This window comes from Gadus morhua, chromosome 19 (assembly GCF_902167405.1).
Source record: "Gadus morhua chromosome 19, gadMor3.0, whole genome shotgun sequence".
NCBI classification, from domain to species: Eukaryota; Metazoa; Chordata; class Actinopteri; order Gadiformes; family Gadidae; genus Gadus; species Gadus morhua.
Window position 1 is genome coordinate 14,401,461 of NC_044066.1, and position 18,595 is coordinate 14,420,055.

At 44.1% G+C, this 18,595-nt stretch overlaps 3 protein-coding genes across 4 annotated transcripts; 1 reads left to right on the top strand and 2 right to left on the bottom strand.

The window, feature by feature from the left end:
• The first annotated feature begins 1,521 nt into the window (after positions 1 to 1,521).
• On the top strand, positions 1,522 to 13,265 carry LOC115532260 (NXPE family member 3-like). 2 transcript variants are annotated; one of them, XM_030341919.1, is made up of 6 exons: positions 1,522 to 1,621; positions 8,806 to 9,034; positions 10,630 to 11,366; positions 11,447 to 11,517; positions 11,623 to 11,841; positions 11,951 to 13,265. In XM_030341919.1, the coding sequence occupies exons 2-6, from the start codon at positions 8,885 to 8,887 to the stop codon at positions 12,493 to 12,495; spliced, it is 1,722 nt and encodes a 573-aa protein (XP_030197779.1). In that variant the 5' UTR covers positions 1,522 to 1,621; positions 8,806 to 8,884; the 3' UTR covers positions 12,496 to 13,265. The 2 variants fall into 2 exon arrangements, with proteins under 2 accessions (XP_030197779.1, XP_030197778.1); XM_030341918.1 differs by having other exon boundaries at positions 1,526 to 1,621; positions 10,594 to 11,366; positions 11,951 to 13,264.
• Positions 2,586 to 3,839, bottom strand: LOC115532270 (zinc finger protein 862-like). The gene is made up of 3 exons (XM_030341936.1): positions 3,789 to 3,839; positions 3,397 to 3,680; positions 2,586 to 3,167 (listed from the first exon to the last, which is right to left on the bottom strand). The coding sequence occupies exons 2-3, from the start codon at positions 3,548 to 3,550 to the stop codon at positions 2,860 to 2,862; spliced, it is 462 nt and encodes a 153-aa protein (XP_030197796.1). The 5' UTR covers positions 3,551 to 3,680; positions 3,789 to 3,839; the 3' UTR covers positions 2,586 to 2,859.
• On the bottom strand, positions 3,765 to 5,298 carry LOC115532649 (zinc finger protein 862-like). The gene is made up of 3 exons (XM_030342521.1): positions 4,657 to 5,298; positions 4,316 to 4,542; positions 3,765 to 4,156 (listed from the first exon to the last, which is right to left on the bottom strand). The coding sequence occupies exons 1-3, from the start codon at positions 4,848 to 4,850 to the stop codon at positions 3,765 to 3,767; spliced, it is 813 nt and encodes a 270-aa protein (XP_030198381.1). The 5' UTR covers positions 4,851 to 5,298.
• Positions 13,266 to 18,595: the final 5,330 nt, after the last annotated feature.

Sequence of the window (18,595 nt, forward strand, 5' to 3'; positions counted from 1 at the left end):
CACCCTACAACACAGGTTTATCAGAAGAAGGAAACAGCAGGGATCCTGAACCACTGAGAGGGACGACAGCATCCGGTCACATGGATTGGTAAGTAGTCGCAGAGCCAGCGGTCCAGCGGGGACCACCTTCCATTCCGATATAGCCCCAGCCTGACATTAGGTGCTTTTCCATCCCCCTGATTTTATGCGAACTTTAAAGTATCGAATCAGTAAACGGTGATGGAAACACCAAAATTCGCATTAAAATCCTCTAATTCGCAAAAAGGTTTATCCGCTCGCTTGAGGAGGTTTTTGAGAAATGTGAAAGAGAGTAAATTCGCAAAATGGGAGATGGAAACACACTTTACGAAGCAGCTGTGACGTAGTGATTTTTGAACACACAGGACTGACAGTCTTTCCAAATCCGGAGAACGACCGGCCATAGAAACCCTGCCGACATCAACGTGTAACGTCATTATCCTATTGTGCTCTCCCATACGTAAGGCACTCAACGTCCTCCTCGTAGTTCCCTTGCTACCGCTTTGTACATTGTGATTTCTCTATTTCTTTGTTTACGGATGGAAGTTAAAATAGCCAATGATAACTTCAATGAAAGAACAGTTATGACTTGCCCAAGGGAAACCAATTGCTGCTGAATTCCTCTCCTCATGTTTGTTGTTACTCTTCTCTATTGGCGGACTGACCACTCCGACAATTTCTGTATCCATTGTCAGAGTTGAGGTACTTTACTTTTTTTCAAATGTCCCGCCATTCCGACATGAGGTCATTAATAGAAATGTCATTACTATTATCATTGTACTTAAATTAATTAATGTGATTATTTCTTAGTTTCATGCGCTTTAGTGTCCTACACTGACATTCGCCATTGGGGATAGTCGACCCTCAATCGCTGTGGATCATTGGCACAAGACATAGGCCCTTCACCAGTCTCTCCCAAAATCCCGACTGACCCAAATCACGCTTGGACGTTTCTGTTTATAAATGTTGGGACTGATGGGCACTGAACTCTGGGGGTTATTTGAACATTCATTGTGAAGTGGTTTACTGTAAAAGGAGCGTCGGAAATCCCACCCGTCTTTGCGCACAGATGCCATTAATTAAGGGAATGCTGAGAGAATGCTGGATAGTCGAGAAAAAGAAGACTAAATATGCAAAGATGTTACGTGCAATCTAACAACTGCACGCAGGTCTCTGGCATATAAAATAAGACTATTGCTATTCTGTTGATCAATCAATTTCACCTGACCGGCTGTTCTGATCATCTCCGAGGTCCGGGACTATTGTTTAATAGTCTATGTTTTACGGATTTGCCTTCTATGGGCAAAAACTGACATTCAATAAGCTCCAATGCGACTGCATGAATAAGTCCCAAACGGAGAGCGGCACAGCTGGTATGTGTTGAAGGGTGAGGTCGACGAGGTGATGTGGAGTAGGCGTGTTGATGCACACGCCTACTTAATCCTCCTGATGAATGTCGGATATCCAGTACAACTACTATAAGAACACGTAAGGCAGAGCGAGACGACAAAGAAGTAGGAAAGGAAGAAGAACGCAAGTGGCCGGCTCCCTCCAGCAGCAGATCAGCATCTGATGAATTTTTTCTTCTTCATGTAAGACTAAGGTAATCTCTATTTGATTTTATACTGTTATTGAAATATAAATGCATAGAGTCTCCAAGGTCTCCTTCTACTGTGCTTAACCAACCTTGTTGAAAACATACCAAAAGAACGATCTATAAATAAGTAGTCTGGCTGAACGGAAGTGGACAGCGTCTATTGCCTAGCGTCGGATTTGGCCGCGACTCCTCCCCTTCCGGTTGCTGGCATTCCCCCCGCTGAGACCTACTCTTACTAAGGATGAATCACAAAGAGTGACCTAAGAGTGACGCACCGTTGCTATGGTTTACGTCAATTCTCGTGCACAAGTTTATTAGCGGTCAGTTCGGTGATTGGTTGTTCAGACGAGCCCACTAAATCACAGAAAAACAAGGAAATAGCCTAGGCTAGAAATGAATTCCTATTAAGTAGTTATAGTGCAGTTAGCAGAATACACGCATGATGACAAGTTTGTGCAGACTAATGACGTTGTAGCCTGCACGTTCGAGAGAGAGAGAGAGAGAGGGAGAGAAAGCAAACAATAAAAATACGTACAATTGAAAAATTGAAAGAAAATAAATGTTATGAACTACGCAAATGTGTGTTCACTGATTTGTGCCAGGGTGTTTACCTAAAATGTGTATTCACAAAGTGATCCCTAAATCCCAGTCCACTCGGTTCCACACGGCCAAATTCATTGTCATGTTAATCGCCATCAACATCGTGGTCATCGTCCTCTTCATCATCGCCGTCATCATTATCGTCTGGCTGTAGAATGTCCCTCCGCTTGCAGAGGTTGTGTAGAATGCACATACAGTGATGACTGTGCTTGCCCTCTCTGGGGTGAGGCGCAGGCCTTGACATTAAGCATTTTAAGCCACTTGCCCGAAGGACAAGTGGCTGTATTGTTTTACTTGCCCGATGGCAAAATGTACTTGCCCAAAATGGAAAACGTCGGCCTATTAAGAAAATGTATAAAACAGGTATTTGTTTGATTTTATAATAATTTATTATAATGTAAATACAAATACAAAACATAACAATTATGGTCTGCAAAGCTGTCAAACCACCTGTCAGCCCAACAGAAGAAAGGGCCTCAAAATGTATTTCATTCTCTGAACCGAGGAAACCTAGCATGGTGAGACCAGCTTGAACTCGCGGTCTTTACTTAAAATACATAACCGTTTGTGATGGAAAAAAAAATACAAAAAGACAATGAACAGTGTAGATTAACTTTGGCAAAACAGAATTGTGGACTAGGGCTTCAAATTTCCGTTTCATTCTCTGAGCCCTGCCTATACTCCCAGGGGTTGAACCCTGGCCGACGCTGTCTTTGGCAGGTTGTCCACCACCTGTGAACTGCAGCTTCGGCATTAAACTTATCCAGTGGAGGGCCCTCCACTGACAGGAACATCAGTCTCTGCAGCTGAAGAGAGGAAAGACTCGACCTCCAGTCAGTCTTCACTCTCTTCATTGTAGAAAAGCCCCGCTCACACACTGCCGTGTTTACTGGCAGGATCAGGTACACCTCCATGAGGGGGGCCAAGCTCTTGAAGCGTTCTCGCCTTTCCTCTGAAACACAGAAATGAGAATTTCATATAAATTAAAAGAAATTAACCATAGAAAATACTAAACAACTTGTCTCAAAACATTTGTCACACACCTGACTCCCACTTGTTTTTTAAAATAATATTTAAAGATGAACAGTGTTGAACTGCTCTATATGAAAAGTCTCCTAAGATAAATTATATGATTTGGCACTTTACTAATCTGTCACACATTCTACACTCTATATTCACACCTGACTGCAAGACACTCATGAAGAGCTCCCTCATCGGCACTGCTGCTCGTCCCTTGGCAAAGATCTTGTAGTGGTTGTACTCAGCTAAAACCTCATCAACTTCAATGCCAGCTTTTCTCAATAGCTCCTGATAGAACGTGGCCATCTCCCTCATCTCATCGACACCACACTGCCTGAACCTCTCATTTTCAGCCGAGAACTGCAGCTGAAGGCTTAGGGAACCTCTCCACAGACGCCATGTCTTCAAAATGTGCAATCAGTACAGGATAGCTGTCACACACAATCTGTAAAAGATATTATCATGACTGTATTGCACTATTTTCTATTGGTCAAATTATAAACAAGAGGATTAACTCAACAGGTTATGTTTAATAATTTACTAAAATTCTGACCTTGATTGCACGATGCACATAGGGAAGCCAGCGGGCGCCATGTAGATTTGACTGCTTCAACACCTTTTCTTCAAGTGCCTCTGCAATCATTCTGAGCTCTCTGACAGCCTTGGGGGAGTAGTGGTACTGATCGTACAGGTTTTTTAGCATTGTCTGCATTTGCTCCATCTTTTTGTGGGTTTTAATTGCCTTTACGATGCCAAGCTCTAATCTATGGGCAACACAGTGGATTGAGATGAGGGGGTGGTTGAGTTCCTTCTGCAGAAGCGCTGCAACGCCATTTCTGCAGCCCACATTCACAGCTGCCCCATCGCTGCCAAACCCAACTAATTTCTCCTTCCAATCAATAATGCCAGCTTCCTCAAAAGCTGAACAAAAAAAGAAAAATGTAAATCATTAGATAAACATTATGCAAGGCAATTTTATTTGATTAGCATATTTCATATACAAAGGTATTTTATGAAACAGATAGCTTAAAAGGAGAAATTTCGATTCATCAGCAGTATTTCATTTAATCCCTATAGTACCTGCATGGATGGCATCCAGGATGCCATTTGCATTGCCATGTTTAACGTCTTGGATAGACAAGTAGGCATTGACTGGCCCATCCGTTGCTAGAAAGCGAACATAAATGAGTTCATTCTCTAATGTAGCGCTGTCTGTTGCCCCATCAATGAGAATTGAAAAGTATATGGCTTTTTTAATTTTATCCAGCAACTTTTCCCTCTCCACATCGTAAATGTCTACGATGAACCTGAAAATTGGACAGAAGTGTATTTTATTTTACATGGGATGACATTCTTTGTTTAGTAAATAAATGTTAAGCCAAGAAGGATTGGAAACGTTGGTAATAAGTGCTGTTGCATACCTAGCACAGGCTTTGTCAGACTGGTAACAGCCTGGAAGACTTCCTCCAGTCCTGTTGATCAGGCCATTAAGGGATGAAAAGTGGGTAAAGGGCACTTCTTGTTTTGCTACATAATATGCTGCATGCATAATGTTCGTCATTTTTAGACGCAGAGCGTCATCCATCTTTTGCAGTCCTTCGATGACAGCTGGCATGGGTGCTTCTGTTCCTCTGGCGGCAACGGCACAGTGCTCGTGCCTTTTGCTCTTGCCATGAGCCTCTAAAATATTGTGCCGGAAGGACTTTGTGCCAATATATAGAGAGGATGTACTGCAATAAGAACATCAACATGGTTAATAATTAAGCCTTGACAAAAAATAAGATTGAACTAAATGGTTACAGTTTTACACTGAAGTCTGTGACCCATCAGAATGTATGACAGTAAATGGGCAGTTGTTTTTTATATATAGAATATAATTCCTTTACTGTAATTGTAACAACCCAGTCACACAGTGAAGTATAAAATGTGTGATAACTACGTTGGTACACAGTAGCCGCGTTTACATGGACACATCTATGCCGCATAGATTTCTATGCGGCATAGAAAATGGTCATGTATACGCCTCATTCGGAATACAATTATCTGTTCGGCATAGATTCTATGCCGAATAGAATAGGTGGTGTAGTCCATTTTAAATCGCCATGTATACACTTATTCCGCATAGATTGGGGTTTAACTTAGAGCAGCCGCAGTAGTTCACTGAGCTCCGTCGGTACTTTTAAGCACACCGAACTTCACCGCTGTCAAGGAAAGTGGATTTATTGCCTGATTCACGTCTTTGTTATCACTCCGTAAAAGTAGTCCGGTAAGCGTGTCCGGTTGCTAAGCGACGGGACATGGGTGTTTATTAATGAGGTGTCCGCGCGCGTCCGAGGTAACTGTAAATTAGTAGGCTACTACTAGTACTTTTGCAGGGTGAACGTTAAAATACTTCTTAACTTAGAGAGATGGCAGCTGCAGTAGTGCGCAATTGGACCTTCGAGGATTCCTGGTCACTAAATTCCCGTAAGACCACTCTCTCCCACCAGTCTTGGCTGCGGACTCGCATCCAAATTCCTCTTGTTTGCGGCGGAGCATAGGGTAAATATAAAGATCTGACGAGAAATTTACGTTGCTGCGCTGTCCTCCTCCTCCTTAATTGAAGGAGCAGGCAGAGAAAAGCTCTCTCCTGCTGTGCTTTCATTAAAATCAAATTTAAAATCCCCGATAGTGATAAGACACTCATTATGTCGCCGCCGGTCCAGAGACGTGTCAGGTGTGTGGGAGAGACATAACGGACACTTTTGTTACTGCCATGTATACAGTACATTCGGAACACATTTTAGGAACAGATCTATGCCGCATAGATTTCTATGCGGCATAGATCTGCCATGTAAACGCGGCTACTGTCGCTAAGTTCGCCTATGCCTATGGCGCCGGCCCTGCATTATCCCTTACTTATATGATATAGACCCTATAGTATAGTCTGTGGTATAAAGGCTGGGACGAATTTCAAATTATAAATATCTGTACACTTTATGTTGAAAGTATAGACCGTCGCGATTCCCATTGAAACGAATGGCGCGGTGATTCGGTCTTCAAAACGAGAGCTGATAAATTGTGAAATATGAATTAAACTGTAATCGGACAAGGCGGTTATGTGCTATAGACCCGCCTAGAGAATCTGTGGTATAAAGGCTGGGACGAATTTCGAATTATGATTATGTACAATGCATAACGTTAGCTCTCCGGCTCATTGCTGAGCGGACTAGAATACCTCCCGTTGCCAAGTCGTAGCTAAGGTGCGTCCTATTTACTGGAGGACTCATTTCTCTTTCATCACAATTGAACAGTGCGCAGGCAGACAGACAGACACTAATGTGACGTTACTCCCGATAAAACTCGCCCTAATTAAATAGGCTATTGTTAAAATAGGAAGGGGATAGTGAATTGTGTTTCTACTTACGTGTCTGCTTTTGTCGGAAACTCCCGGCAGGTAAAGCAAAACATCTCGTCCTTTTCCTTGTCATGACGGACCCACGGAAAATTCTCAATCCAACTTATTAAAAAGTTCCTTTGCCTTTTAGTTTCGTATCCCGACGGGCCCGGGGTCTCGTTTTCAGGTGTCTTTCTTTTATTTGCGTTACATTTACCCGGCACTTGGCCAGTTTTCGGAGGCTGAAGGAACATAACGTGACTTATTTGTAGCGGTTGTCGTACGCCGGAGCCCGGAGGTGACGGGGGAAATTATTGTTACGATTCTTCTTTTCTGTTTGGCCGAAAACCGCAGCACAGCGCTGTAGAAAGCTCCGCTTCCGCGATATAGGACGTTTATTTTGTCAATTTAGTGTATTTTCAAAGAAAAAAAATCACTTGCCCGAACGGGCAACTACACGTCACATTTTATATGCACGATCACAGAGTTTACCTGCCCCGGGCAAGCGGCAACCGTTAATGTCGAGGGCTGAGGCGTATTTAGCCGTGGAGGACATGAAACCGACGTTTCATCTGCCCAATTCCTCTCTCCACAACATTTCGTGTATGTTTGTGTGCTCTAACGTATATGGAGGAAAACGGTAAACAATAAAAAAAAACAAAAAAAAAAAAACATTTTACCTTTTTTTTTTTTACCCCCCCACCCCCGTCAACAACCTGGCGCAGGGGGGCCCATCAGTACCTATAGTATAGGGGCCCAGGATTTGGTGCTACGGCCCTGGTTATACGCATAGGACTGAGCGTAATCTGTGCAATCACTTACATGTTATACTTTAACTGTGCTCCCGGTTGTGGATTGAGGTAGGGTGTCAAGAGCCACGTCTTGCAGGGATAGCCACTGTCACCCAGCAAGTGACACCCAACTCCTACATGGTGCCTCTCAAAAAGCTGCCTCAGACCGCTCTCCATTTAAATGCGCGAATCATGGGTAGCTCCAGGCCACTTTGCAACAACATCCAGCAGGCTATGTTAAAATTTGCATCAAAAACAACCTGCGTGTTGATGGAATGCACCTTCTTCCTATTGACAAACACTATTTTTACGTGCGTCTCGTCAATAGCACCGACAACACCTGGCATACCTGCAACTGCCATGAAGTTGGCTTTGATCCTCCTGTGTAATTGTTGAATGTCCAAAGGAAACCGGATAAACTGTTGGATGATATGTGGTCTAGAGTGCGCGTTGATAGTTTGGTTTATGGCACAGCTGACTGATGGTTGCGATATTCCTAAATCGTCGGCATTGCAAAGTTGCATTTTCCCTGTTGCTAAATAACGTAGTGTTGCCAAACATTTTATTTCGGGACTAATCGGATTATTCCTGTTTGTCGGGGATGTTATTGCATCCCGCACCAACTCCACAACAAGTTTAATACCCTCACGATTTAGCCTATATCTCTTCATTAACACAGTCTTCCATTGTCTCCAGCCATTTTACGATTCTTTGTGAATAGGTATTACTGAGTGGGGAGTCCTCTTGAGGACTTTTAAGCTCTCCTAGACTTAGGTGCTACTTTGAGGCCTAAAATACTTTGTGAATTGCTCTTAGTAATAAAAGTTAGGAGTCCAAAATGTAAGAGTGTCACGCCCATTATTTTTAGGAGTTACTCATAAATTCGCCAGTTAGGACCTACTTTAAGCCCTAAGATCCTTTGTGAATACGGCCCCTGATCTTTACAATCAGGATGAAACTTAACACTGAATTGTGCACAAAATAGTAATACTACGAAAGAGACCGAGGGGGGTAAGGGCTCTCAACCTGAATGTTGGAGAAGGCTACCTAGTTACGTTTCATGAGATCTTGAAATAAGATAAAGGACGGAACGTGCTTGGGTCGGGCTCATAACTGGGGGGTTTGTTTACCAGTGACAGAAATCCAAGGGGAGGGCAAGAGTTATATTGCTTTCATAGAAATTCTTGGATCACAAAACAATCCACTACTTCACCCAAAAACTCAAACATGGCAAATGCATTAAATATGATATTAAAATAATATTAAGATTATGAATTTGTCAATGCTACTCAACAAAAGAAACTTGGTCACAGAGCACGGTTGAATGTACCAATATTCAAATGATTCCCAACCTGAATTTGAAAGAAAAATGTTGTGCTAATGGGCCCTGATGTCATTGACAGGTAACAAAACCATCTAGCAGCACTTCCTGTTTATTTGGACACATAAACAGGCTCTAACCCTACAACCATCACAACCACCATGTTGACCGATAAACACGAAGCGGCAGCTAACACTGGGCAACCGAAGGGGGACCCCGTGAGTCGACTTCTGTCCAGGCGTGCCCTCATCTTCTTTCTCCTCGCACTCTCTGGTCTCATCTTCCTGTTGCGCAACATTCTCACTCTGGAGGTTAGTGTTGCATTGGTCATATTGGGTGTGTTACCAAGTGACATTTAGCTTAATACTACAATTCCCTAGTGAATCAGTGGGCTTTTAGGTCGAATAATCCAATTTGCTTTCCTTAATTATATTTGTATTGCAACTTGCTGCTGGCCCTACTGAATATACATACAAAATACACCTTAATAAACGCCATTCTTTTAATTTATAGCACTTTTTAGGGCACTCAACGCGTTATGCAGAGTAGGCCTGACACTTTTGAGAAAAATTAAGTTGGAACAGATATCGAACCATAACCTTGGAAATAGTCTATCAACTAATCAATATGAAATGCCACTATGCATAACAAGAAAATTGGCTATGCAATGAGCGAAAAAGAAAACTGAATTAGAACTTCACAGCGCAAAAATAACCTGCCAACTAAACAGGAGACGGCAGCAAGAGTAACGCCTATAATGTCAATAAATTAATTCCTTTAATTTGTTAGCTAGGAAAACCAGTCTATCAACATGATCCGGATCAGGTGCGGCTCTCTTTTTGTTAACGATGTTATCTGCCGTGGAGAACAAACGTTCGGAGCGCACAGACAGACATGACATGGTCACCCTAGACATGCCTGTCTAGGGTGACCAGATCAGAATCAGATCAGAATCAGAAATTCTTTATTGATCCCCGGGGGGAAATTGTTGTTCCATTGTTGTTCCAGGTGCTCCATACAATATAAATATAAATACCATACAAGCTAACTAAAGATTATAAATAAATAAATAAATGCAATACAATACAATAAAATGAAAGTAAGAAGTGGACATCTCTTAGTATAGTGGGTTATATTTACAATTCGATATACATTGCAAATAGCAATGAAAATTAAGAATAAATTATAGTTTGTTTATAGATTAAATTATAAATTATAAACAAATTATAGATGACAAGACTATTAACTATTAATTAAGTCTATTAAGACTTAATTAATAGTTAATACAGGTAATATTACCACTTGTAGTTTTGCGTTGTATTCCATAAGAATAGACTATACTAATTCAAAGCAATAAGAGGGAATGACTGTTCTTGTGCTATTGGCCCTTTACAGGGCCCCAATGATGCCTTGGTTATTATCATTGTTACTCATATCCAATAACGGCTTTATTTACAGTAATTAGACAGTAATTAGGAGGTTATATTTGGTGAAATCTTAATTAATGTAGTAAGGGTAAAATAAGGTTAGATAGAATAAGGTATTAATATGTGTCTAATAATGACTAAAAAGGGCCAGTATGTTACTAATGGGTAAGCACCTAGTTAATGGTGAATATGTGTATCTTAATATAAAGTGCTACCATAAATCTTGAAATCAAATAGGGAACTAAACAGGCTTTCCAACGGAATGAGATTTATTGCCAAAAAGCATTAGTACCACAGAGAAATAATCAACCAAACAAATTTCCTTACTTTTTGTGCTGAGTTTATGTATATATATATTGTTTTGTGCCTTAGTTATCAAGACAACTATCCAATGCCACAGTCAGCCTCACTTTAAACCGGACCTCCCTTCTCGCCCTCCTCAGAACCTGAGCTACAACACCGCGTCTATGCATTTTCAGCCCCAGAACAGCAGCCACCCTGCCTTAGCCCAGAAGGGACCCCTCGCTCCGTACAAGAACCACACCATCTGCAGCCACCTGGAGCCCACCCCCGACGAAGCCCTGGAGGACCGCGCCCTCCTCGACGCCATCGTCTGGCCCAAGCCCCCCGCCCCCACGTCCCTCAACCAGACCAGTGACCCCGTCCACAGCCTGTTCACCATTCTGCCCTCCAAGGGCGGGAGAGAGCGGTGTGTGGGGGACCAGCTTGAGGCCCTGGTCCAGATGCAGGACTTCCAGGGCCGTCCCAAGCACTACGGGGGGGACTTCCTGGTGGCACGGCTGCACTCCCCGAAGCTGGGGGCAGGAGTGGCGGGCACGGTGGTTGACCACCTCAACGGCTCCTACTCTGCGCTGTTCCCCCTGCTGTGGGAGGGTCCGGCCCAGGTAACTATCACCATGGTGCACTCCAGCGAGGCGGTGGCCGTGCTGCAGCGGCTCCGGGAGCAGCGGTCCGACCGCTTCTTCTTCCGGAGTCTGTTTCGCTCGGGCAAGCTGTCTGAGAACACCGTGTGCAACATGTGCCTGCCGCACAATCGGCCGCAGGAGCCGCTGTGCAACTACACAGACCTCCACACCGGGGAGCCCTGGTACTGCTTGAAGCCCAAGCGGCTGAGCTGTGACACCAGGATCAACCATTTCAAGGGAGGCTACAAGAAGGACCTCGTCACCAACAAAGAAGCGCTGCTCTTTCAGAGGTCAGGCGCTGAACCCTGCTTTATCCTTCATTTATAACTTTGGAAATGTTCTTTATCCTTGTTTTTTTTATTACTCACAGCCGTGTAAACATCAAAGTTGTCATCCATGCGTCAGGACCTGATCGGATAGATGTACTTCCAAAGAAGATAGGTACACAATCATTGCTACGCTTAATGGAGGAGGTTGCTTATGTGGTGGTGGTGCCCACTTGTATGTATTTCATCTTGTGACATTTGTGTCATTCTCATATCCTAGATGACCCAGAGTTACGAAACCGCAGCATCGAGCCAGGGCCGGTCCAGTACAATCCTTCTGGGTATTACTACAAAGGCTCCTGGAGGTTATTCGATGGAACACCTGTTCGCCAGTTTGACGCCAAATCGATCACCCAGTGCCTGACTGGCAAGGTGATGAATATGTACGGAGACTCCACGATGAGGCAGTGGTTTGAGTACCTCAGAGCGTTTGTACCAGGTGAGCACCGACACCCTTCTCTCTGTGCCAACGATTCTGTGGCCATTCCTCATGTCCCATTGATCATTTCCAATGCGCTCGTTCATTCCGTCTCTCCTACAAACCAAAGAGTTCAACCTGCGCAGCACATCGTGGACAGGGCCCTTCATGGCGGTGGACTGTAAACACAACATCCTGTTGAAGTACCGCAGTCACAACGTACCCATCGGCTTCCCCACCATCATCGCCAGCGAGCTCCGCTACGTGGCCAACGAGCTGGACCGCTTGCCTGGAGGCCCCAACACCGTGGTGGCCCTCAGCCTCTGGGCCCACTTCAGCCCCTACCCCGTGGAGGTATACATACGCCGCATGCGGCACATCCGCCGGGCGCTGGAACGGCTCCTGGCCCGGGGCCCCGGCACCCTGGTGGTCATCCGCTCGGCTAATTTAAGGGCCCTGAATAAGGAGATTAGCCTGAACCACAGCGACTGGTTCTCGCTGCATCTCGACAGGGTTCTCAGGAACATGTTCATGGGCCTGGCTGTTGTGTTTGTGGACGCCTGGGAGATGACCTTAGCCCATCATAGCCCCCACAATCTACACCCGCCCCCGGACATCGTCAAGAACATGATCAATCTCGTCCTGACTCAGGTGTGTCCTGCAAAGAAGAGCTAGTGGAAGAAAGGGAGAAAAGTTGGAAGAGGTGTGCCGTCCAAGTGCTTGGAACATCGCTGGTCTATCATGATTCTCTTGCCATGAACAAATTAAATCTGTTTTGTTTGGTTATTTTCTTTGGCAATACATGAGTCCCAAGAACCTGTTTCACGTTTTGTGCTGTCTTACTTTATTTATTTATTTATTTTCAATAAATTATGGTTCAGTAAACCCACTTTCCCCATCATCTGTTATTCCAGGTCATTATAATTCCTCAACCTCTCGCTCATCTGCCGTCCATAACCCAGCCATTTTTCATCTGTGACAGCCCTCACTACCCCTAGACAAGGTGGTTGCAACAGAGAGTGTGGATGAAATTTTTCACTTATTGGGCCAATGGTGTCGCTCTTGCAATCGTCCAAAATGCAAACTTTGAAAAGCATATCTCCTGACACTTTTGACTTAGTCATGAAACTTGGCTCCTCATGATAAACATTAAATAGTTTGTGAATAAAGCAGGGATCGACATTCACTTTTTGAGGCACTTTTCCTTTGGAAAAGGATTTAGATTTCACTTATCCAGGCACAAAGGTCACATGTCCGGGTAAAAACAAATCATTTTACAAAAATTAACTTTTTTTCATGTTGTCTGCAAACGTGGACTTCAGACGAACAAACCTTTTAAAGCCTCCAAACGACAACATATAACAAATAGATCAACATATAAATTATTCTGTTATGATTTTTTAAAGGGTTACCTAGCTTTACTTACCACGCAAAAGGAGAACATTGCAATAACAAAATGATTTAAATTAAAAATATATAATATTTGTTCGGGTTACATTAAACATTTTACAACAATTAACAATTGTACTCCTCAGTTTGAAACGTTAACTGATGATATTAACTACTCTGGTCTACTGTTGCATACAGTGTTTGCCACACATTGACGGGACTATGGCGTATGCCATAGTATAATTTCGGCCGCTATAGTTTCAACAAAAATAAATTAAAATATAAGACAAACTCAACATATCCGTGTTACTTTGTTTGGGTTAAACCCAGAAGTCTGTATTGAGGGCAGCTGCGGCTGGTTCAGACTACACGATTTCAGCCTGATTTTCCCCTGATTCATCTGTCACACTCAAATTTGCGAGTAGTACATGATTTTGAAAAGTCGGCAACGAGAAGAGGTCTTGTAATGTGACATGTTTGCGATCTGCAAATTTTTCGTCTGCGACGTTCGAAAACCACACGACGAAAATTGGAGGGAACCCCGCCACCAGTTGTGCAAGGGAATCCTGCAAACAGCTGGAGCTCACGGGCGGTGTTTACTAACTAGTAAAGAACTAACTAAAGTCAATACTAGCAGTGATGCACCGTTGGCGGCAATACCCGCGGATAATCCACGGGTTGTGTGGAATGCGTGAAGAAAAAAGCAATACTGGGACGAATTGCGGGCGGGTCGCGGTTGAAATAAATAAATAAAATAAATAAGATGCAGGTTAACATATTGAAAAGACAAACGGCAAACTGACAAATTTGACATTTTTCTATAGTCTCCCTGCTTCTGAAATGCACGTACGATTTGATAATGGTTCACAAATCTCCTCTTTTTCACTCGTGCGGTAGCGTTAGCTGTTCTTCTCAGTGCTTTCCCTGCCACTTGGACAAGTTATTGTTTGAACTGTTAACGGTTATTACTTGGATCGACTCCTGATTGATCGATCAAAGGGTTGGGCGCTGGATGGACGTACCGTGGGGAAAAAATGCTTGGGTTGTTTCAAATCTGTAAAATAGAGGAGTAGTGACACATAACGTGTACACACACTAGGGTTGCCGCGGTATACGGTATTACCGGTGTTACCGGTGTTGAGGCAAACACTGTTTACTCGGTGTTGCACACCGGCAACACCGAGTAATATTATTTATTTATTTTTGTAATTATAACCCATGCTATTTCACTCTCTCTGCTAATATATGTATATGTCATTTTATATGAATGTATATATTATAATAATATATATAATGTAGTGTGTATGGTGTATATCTATAGTATAATATATATTCCCAGTATATTGTAGCGACCAGTGTTCACGTGCTACAATGTATTCCTGACGGCCGCTAACTGAAACGGTTGCCTGGAGACCGTGTTTTGTTGACGCTCCCAAAAAGTGGTTCTCTGCTTGACGCGTAAGAAGAGCGAACATAGACTTGAAGAGCGAACATAGACTTGAAGAACGAACATAGACTTGAAGAGCGAACATAGACTTGAAGAGCGAACATAGACTTGAAGAGCGAACATAGACTTGAAGAGTGAACATAGACTTGAAGAGTGAACATATAGACTTCAGTCAGTGGCATGTGCTCATTATACCACTATGAAGGGGGTCGCCGGCCCTCCGCTGCGCGTCGGGGCCGGACAACACCCCTTAACAGTGGTATAATGACCACATACCACAGCCTGGCGTGATCTATTGCTTAATTATATATAGAACGTTATAAGACGACGAGAATTGGCGCGCTGCCAGCCGCTGTCACCGAGTTGACGGAGAAGATGGCGGTTGACCTATAGTTTCAAAGTTAATACCGTTTATACCGGTAATACCGGTGTTGACACGAGCGTATTACTCGGTGTGAAAATGTCCACACCGCGGCAACCCTAACACACACATAATTTTCTTTGCTTGGAACTAATTGGACTAATTTTCAGTTGGGGCGAGTCAACTTCTCTTCCACACACCTTACCAAAAAATGCAGTTCTCCCGGATAAGCGAACAAGCCTTAAAGGGGTAGTCTGGAATTATGGACATTGGACCTAATTTCCAAGTTATTTATCATTGGAGACCGTTTTCAACACGTTTGATTCAGTCCTTCTGGTTGCAGAGATCGCTGGTGCTAGGCTAGCGCAAGTTGATGGTTTCTGCTATCCTGCCAATAAAAACAGTTTTAACCACTTCACAGTACACCTGAGGCAAATCAATTATAACGCCAGACTATCAATATCAATGTCTGTGTTGACAGAATAATGTTCAGTGTTTCCCCCAGCACTGTATGGTTAAGGCGGCCGCCTTAACAACAATAGGGCCGTCATGCTGTCATTAGCTGTTACGTCTTTCTGACCAATCGCAGTTCAAGGCCCACCTGGGCTGTATACCACTTCAGGAGGGGCCGCTCAGTTACTCCCCTCTAGACAAAATCGACTATGTTGCGACGTTCACAGTTTGTGTCTGTTCACAGAGTGTTGCGTCGGTGTTGAGTGAATGAGAGGTTGCGCTCGCACAGCTCAGGCTGCCGGACGGCGGTACTTATAAACGCAATATTGTTATCCCGCAGTAATCAGCCCGACAGCCCCGAAACGTTAACAGCCCACCGGGAATTCTCCCGACTCTCCCGATTACCACTCCGCCACCGCACGTGTGTGTGTGTGTGTGTGTGTGTGTGTGTGTGTGTGTGTGTGTGTGTGTGTGTGTGTGTGTGTGTGTGTGTGTGTGTGTGTGTGTGTGTGTGTGTGTGTGTGTGTGTGTGTGTGTTACGGGTGAACATAATAGTGTATTATGCTTGGTTGTGCTGCTCTGCCTCCATGTCCCATAGTAGGAGGAGACTGGGCGTTACCTTCGGAAGCACTGATTGATGAAAGGCCGGCCCTCCCAAGTATAAAAGCCTGCCTACTTCAAGATGGCTCTCTCTCTCTCTCAGCCTCGACATGGCAGACGCTGGCCGGTCGCACGCTTTTGTTTTGGTTAAATTAGAAGTCGTTTGTTAAACTGGTCTGTATTAATGTGATCTTTGTTGATCTTTGATCTAGGAGCGGTTGCGTTTTTTCTTCTGTTTTAGTGGCAACCGTCTCGCATTTTTTCTGTTAACACTATTCTTTCCCAAAAATCTGTTTCATTTTTCGTTATTATGTTAACTGCTCACACGTTTGATGTGGGCCCGTAACATAAATGGGGGCTCGTCCGGGATTGAATATGTTTTGCGTGTTTATCCCAGGGATTGCTGGGATAAATTGTCTTTTTTGGGGAAACGTTTTTACTGCGTCCGCGCATTTGTTTACCCTTTTGACGCGTTATGGGGATTGCGTTTTTGACCCAGTATTTCGATTTTTCCCAGTGTGCCAGGCTACCAGCCCTGTCTGTCATTTTTCTCGCTTTTTGTGAATTTTTTACCTGTCTAATCTGCTGCTTCTTTCGCTGTTTTTTCGCCATGTTCGATTTAGACGAGTTTCTTAAATCTCCAACTCCCGACGCCTTCTCTCCCGCGACGCGGGATGATCTGGTCAAAGTTGCAGGTCATTATAGAATAGAGGTTCGGGGTAGGCCATCTAAAGCAGAGCTTTTAGATAGTCTTATGGAAGCTTTGGGCCGTCTCGGTATATTTACAGACGTAACACCCCCGGCTGCCCCTGATCCTCCAATCACACCTACGCTCACCAAAGCGGCATTCGAGCTCCGTCGATTGGAGTTGCGAGAAAAGGAGATTGAATGGGAGCGAGAAAGAACACTACTCGAAGCAGACAGACAGATGGTACAAGAGCGTGAGAAGAGAGACCACAAGCTTAGAATGCGAGATATGGAACTCGCCCAAGCCATTCGATTAAAAGAATTGGATTTAAAAGCTCGTGAATCTGGCATTTCAAGCCAGCCTTTTGATGTCACTCGTAATATAAGACTTGTCCCACCTTTTAACGAAAAGAATGTGCATAAGTTCTTTGCTCATTTTGAGAGAGTTGCTACGGTTTTGAAATGGCCACCAGATGTGTGGTCCATGACGTTGCAGTGCGTTTTTTGTGGGTAAAGCGCAGCAGGCTTACTCGTCCCTGTCGTTAGAGGATGCCGCTGATTATGAAAAAGTAAAACAATCAGTTTTGCGAGTTTATTCACTTGTTCCTGAAGCGTACAGACAGAAGTTTCGCAACTACCAAAAGTCTGAGTCGCTCACGCACGTCGAGTTCATGCGGGAGAAAGAGTTATTGTTTGATCGTTGGCTTAGCTCTCAGAAGATAACAACATTTGAGGACCTTCGTGATATAATGATTCTGGAGGACTTTAAAAACTGTCTCCCGAAAAGTGTTGCCACGTTCGTCAGTGAGCACAAAGACTTGACAGCATCCAGCGCAGCGGTGCTGGCTGCTGATTACGTGCTGGCGCATAGGGGCGCGAGCTCTGGTCCTGTGAACTTTCAGCAGAACCGCAACTATAATTTAAGAGGTATGTCCCGGTCTGTGGATATTGTAAAAAACGTGGCCACCCGATTCCCGACTGTTATTTGCTAAAAAGTAAAAACAAGTCTAACCCCACAGCTTCATCTAGGACTGAATCTGGTTTGGGTCTATGTATTTCGACACTTCCTTTGACGTCTCGGAAAGACGAGAGTATTTCTCAGGCTTTTGCACCATTTATTATGGACGGTTTTGTCACTATGCTCGAAGAGCCTAATGCACGCATTCCTATTAAAATACTTCGCGACACGGCTGCGTCGCAGAGTTTCATCTTAGAGAATGTCCTGCCTTTCAGTGAAAAGTCCCACGTTGGTGCGAGTGTCTTAGTCCAGGGTTTTGATATGGGATTTGTGAATGTGCCCCTACATGAGATTTCACTCTCTTCTGACTTGGTCACCGGCACTGTAAAAGTGGGCGTACGCCCCTCTCTCCCTATTGCGAACGTATAGTTCTTGCTTGGGAATGATTTGGCAGGTGGGAAGGTATTTCCTAACCCTGTTGTAACCCATAACCCTGTTGTGACTACGGCTGCTCAAAGTGTATGTCCTGACGATGTGGCTGTGAAATACCCAGAGGTTTTTCACGCCACTGTTGTTACGCGCGCCATGGCGCAAACAGCCAAAGAGACCCCTGTTCGTGAACGCAGGGATGAGTTTTCCGATCTCTATGATACCTTTATTGCTCATCCCATGTCGTCTGCTAGTGGTAAAACGTCTGTGAAGTCGGCTCCACTATCTACGATTCCTTGCGTTCCTAAATTGTCTCCCAGTCGCGAACAACTCATGTGCGAACAAAAAAACGATCTCTCTCTCTCTACTCTATTGGCGGAGGCTGTCTCGGAGAAAGACATTGAATCTGTGCCTCAGGGTTATTTTATTCGTGAGGGGGTCTTGTTGCGCA

Bases quoted from the DNA above. Each gene is read 5' to 3' on its own strand.
- LOC115532270 (XM_030341936.1), bottom strand. From the start codon at position 3,550: ATGAGGGAGATGGCCACGTTCTATCAGGAGCTATTGAGAAAAGCTGGC. The intron at 3,168-3,396 runs GTGTGAATATAG...TCTGTGTTTCAG, and splicing joins CATGAGTGTCTTGCAGTCAG to AGGAAAGGCGAGAACGCTTC.
- LOC115532649 (XM_030342521.1), bottom strand. From the start codon at position 4,850: ATGCCAGCTGTCATCGAAGGACTGCAAAAGATGGATGACGCTCTGCGT. The intron at 4,543-4,656 runs GTATGCAACAGC...TCCAATTTTCAG, and splicing joins TCTGACAAAGCCTGTGCTAG to GTTCATCGTAGACATTTACG. The intron at 4,157-4,315 runs GTACTATAGGGA...TTTTTTGTTCAG, and splicing joins CCTGGATGCCATCCATGCAG to CTTTTGAGGAAGCTGGCATT.
- LOC115532260 (XM_030341918.1), top strand. From the start codon at position 8,885: ATGTTGACCGATAAACACGAAGCGGCAGCTAACACTGGGCAACCGAAG. The intron at 9,035-10,593 runs GTTAGTGTTGCA...CGCCCTCCTCAG, and splicing joins GCAACATTCTCACTCTGGAG to AACCTGAGCTACAACACCGC. The intron at 11,367-11,446 runs GTCAGGCGCTGA...TATTACTCACAG, and splicing joins GAAGCGCTGCTCTTTCAGAG to CCGTGTAAACATCAAAGTTG.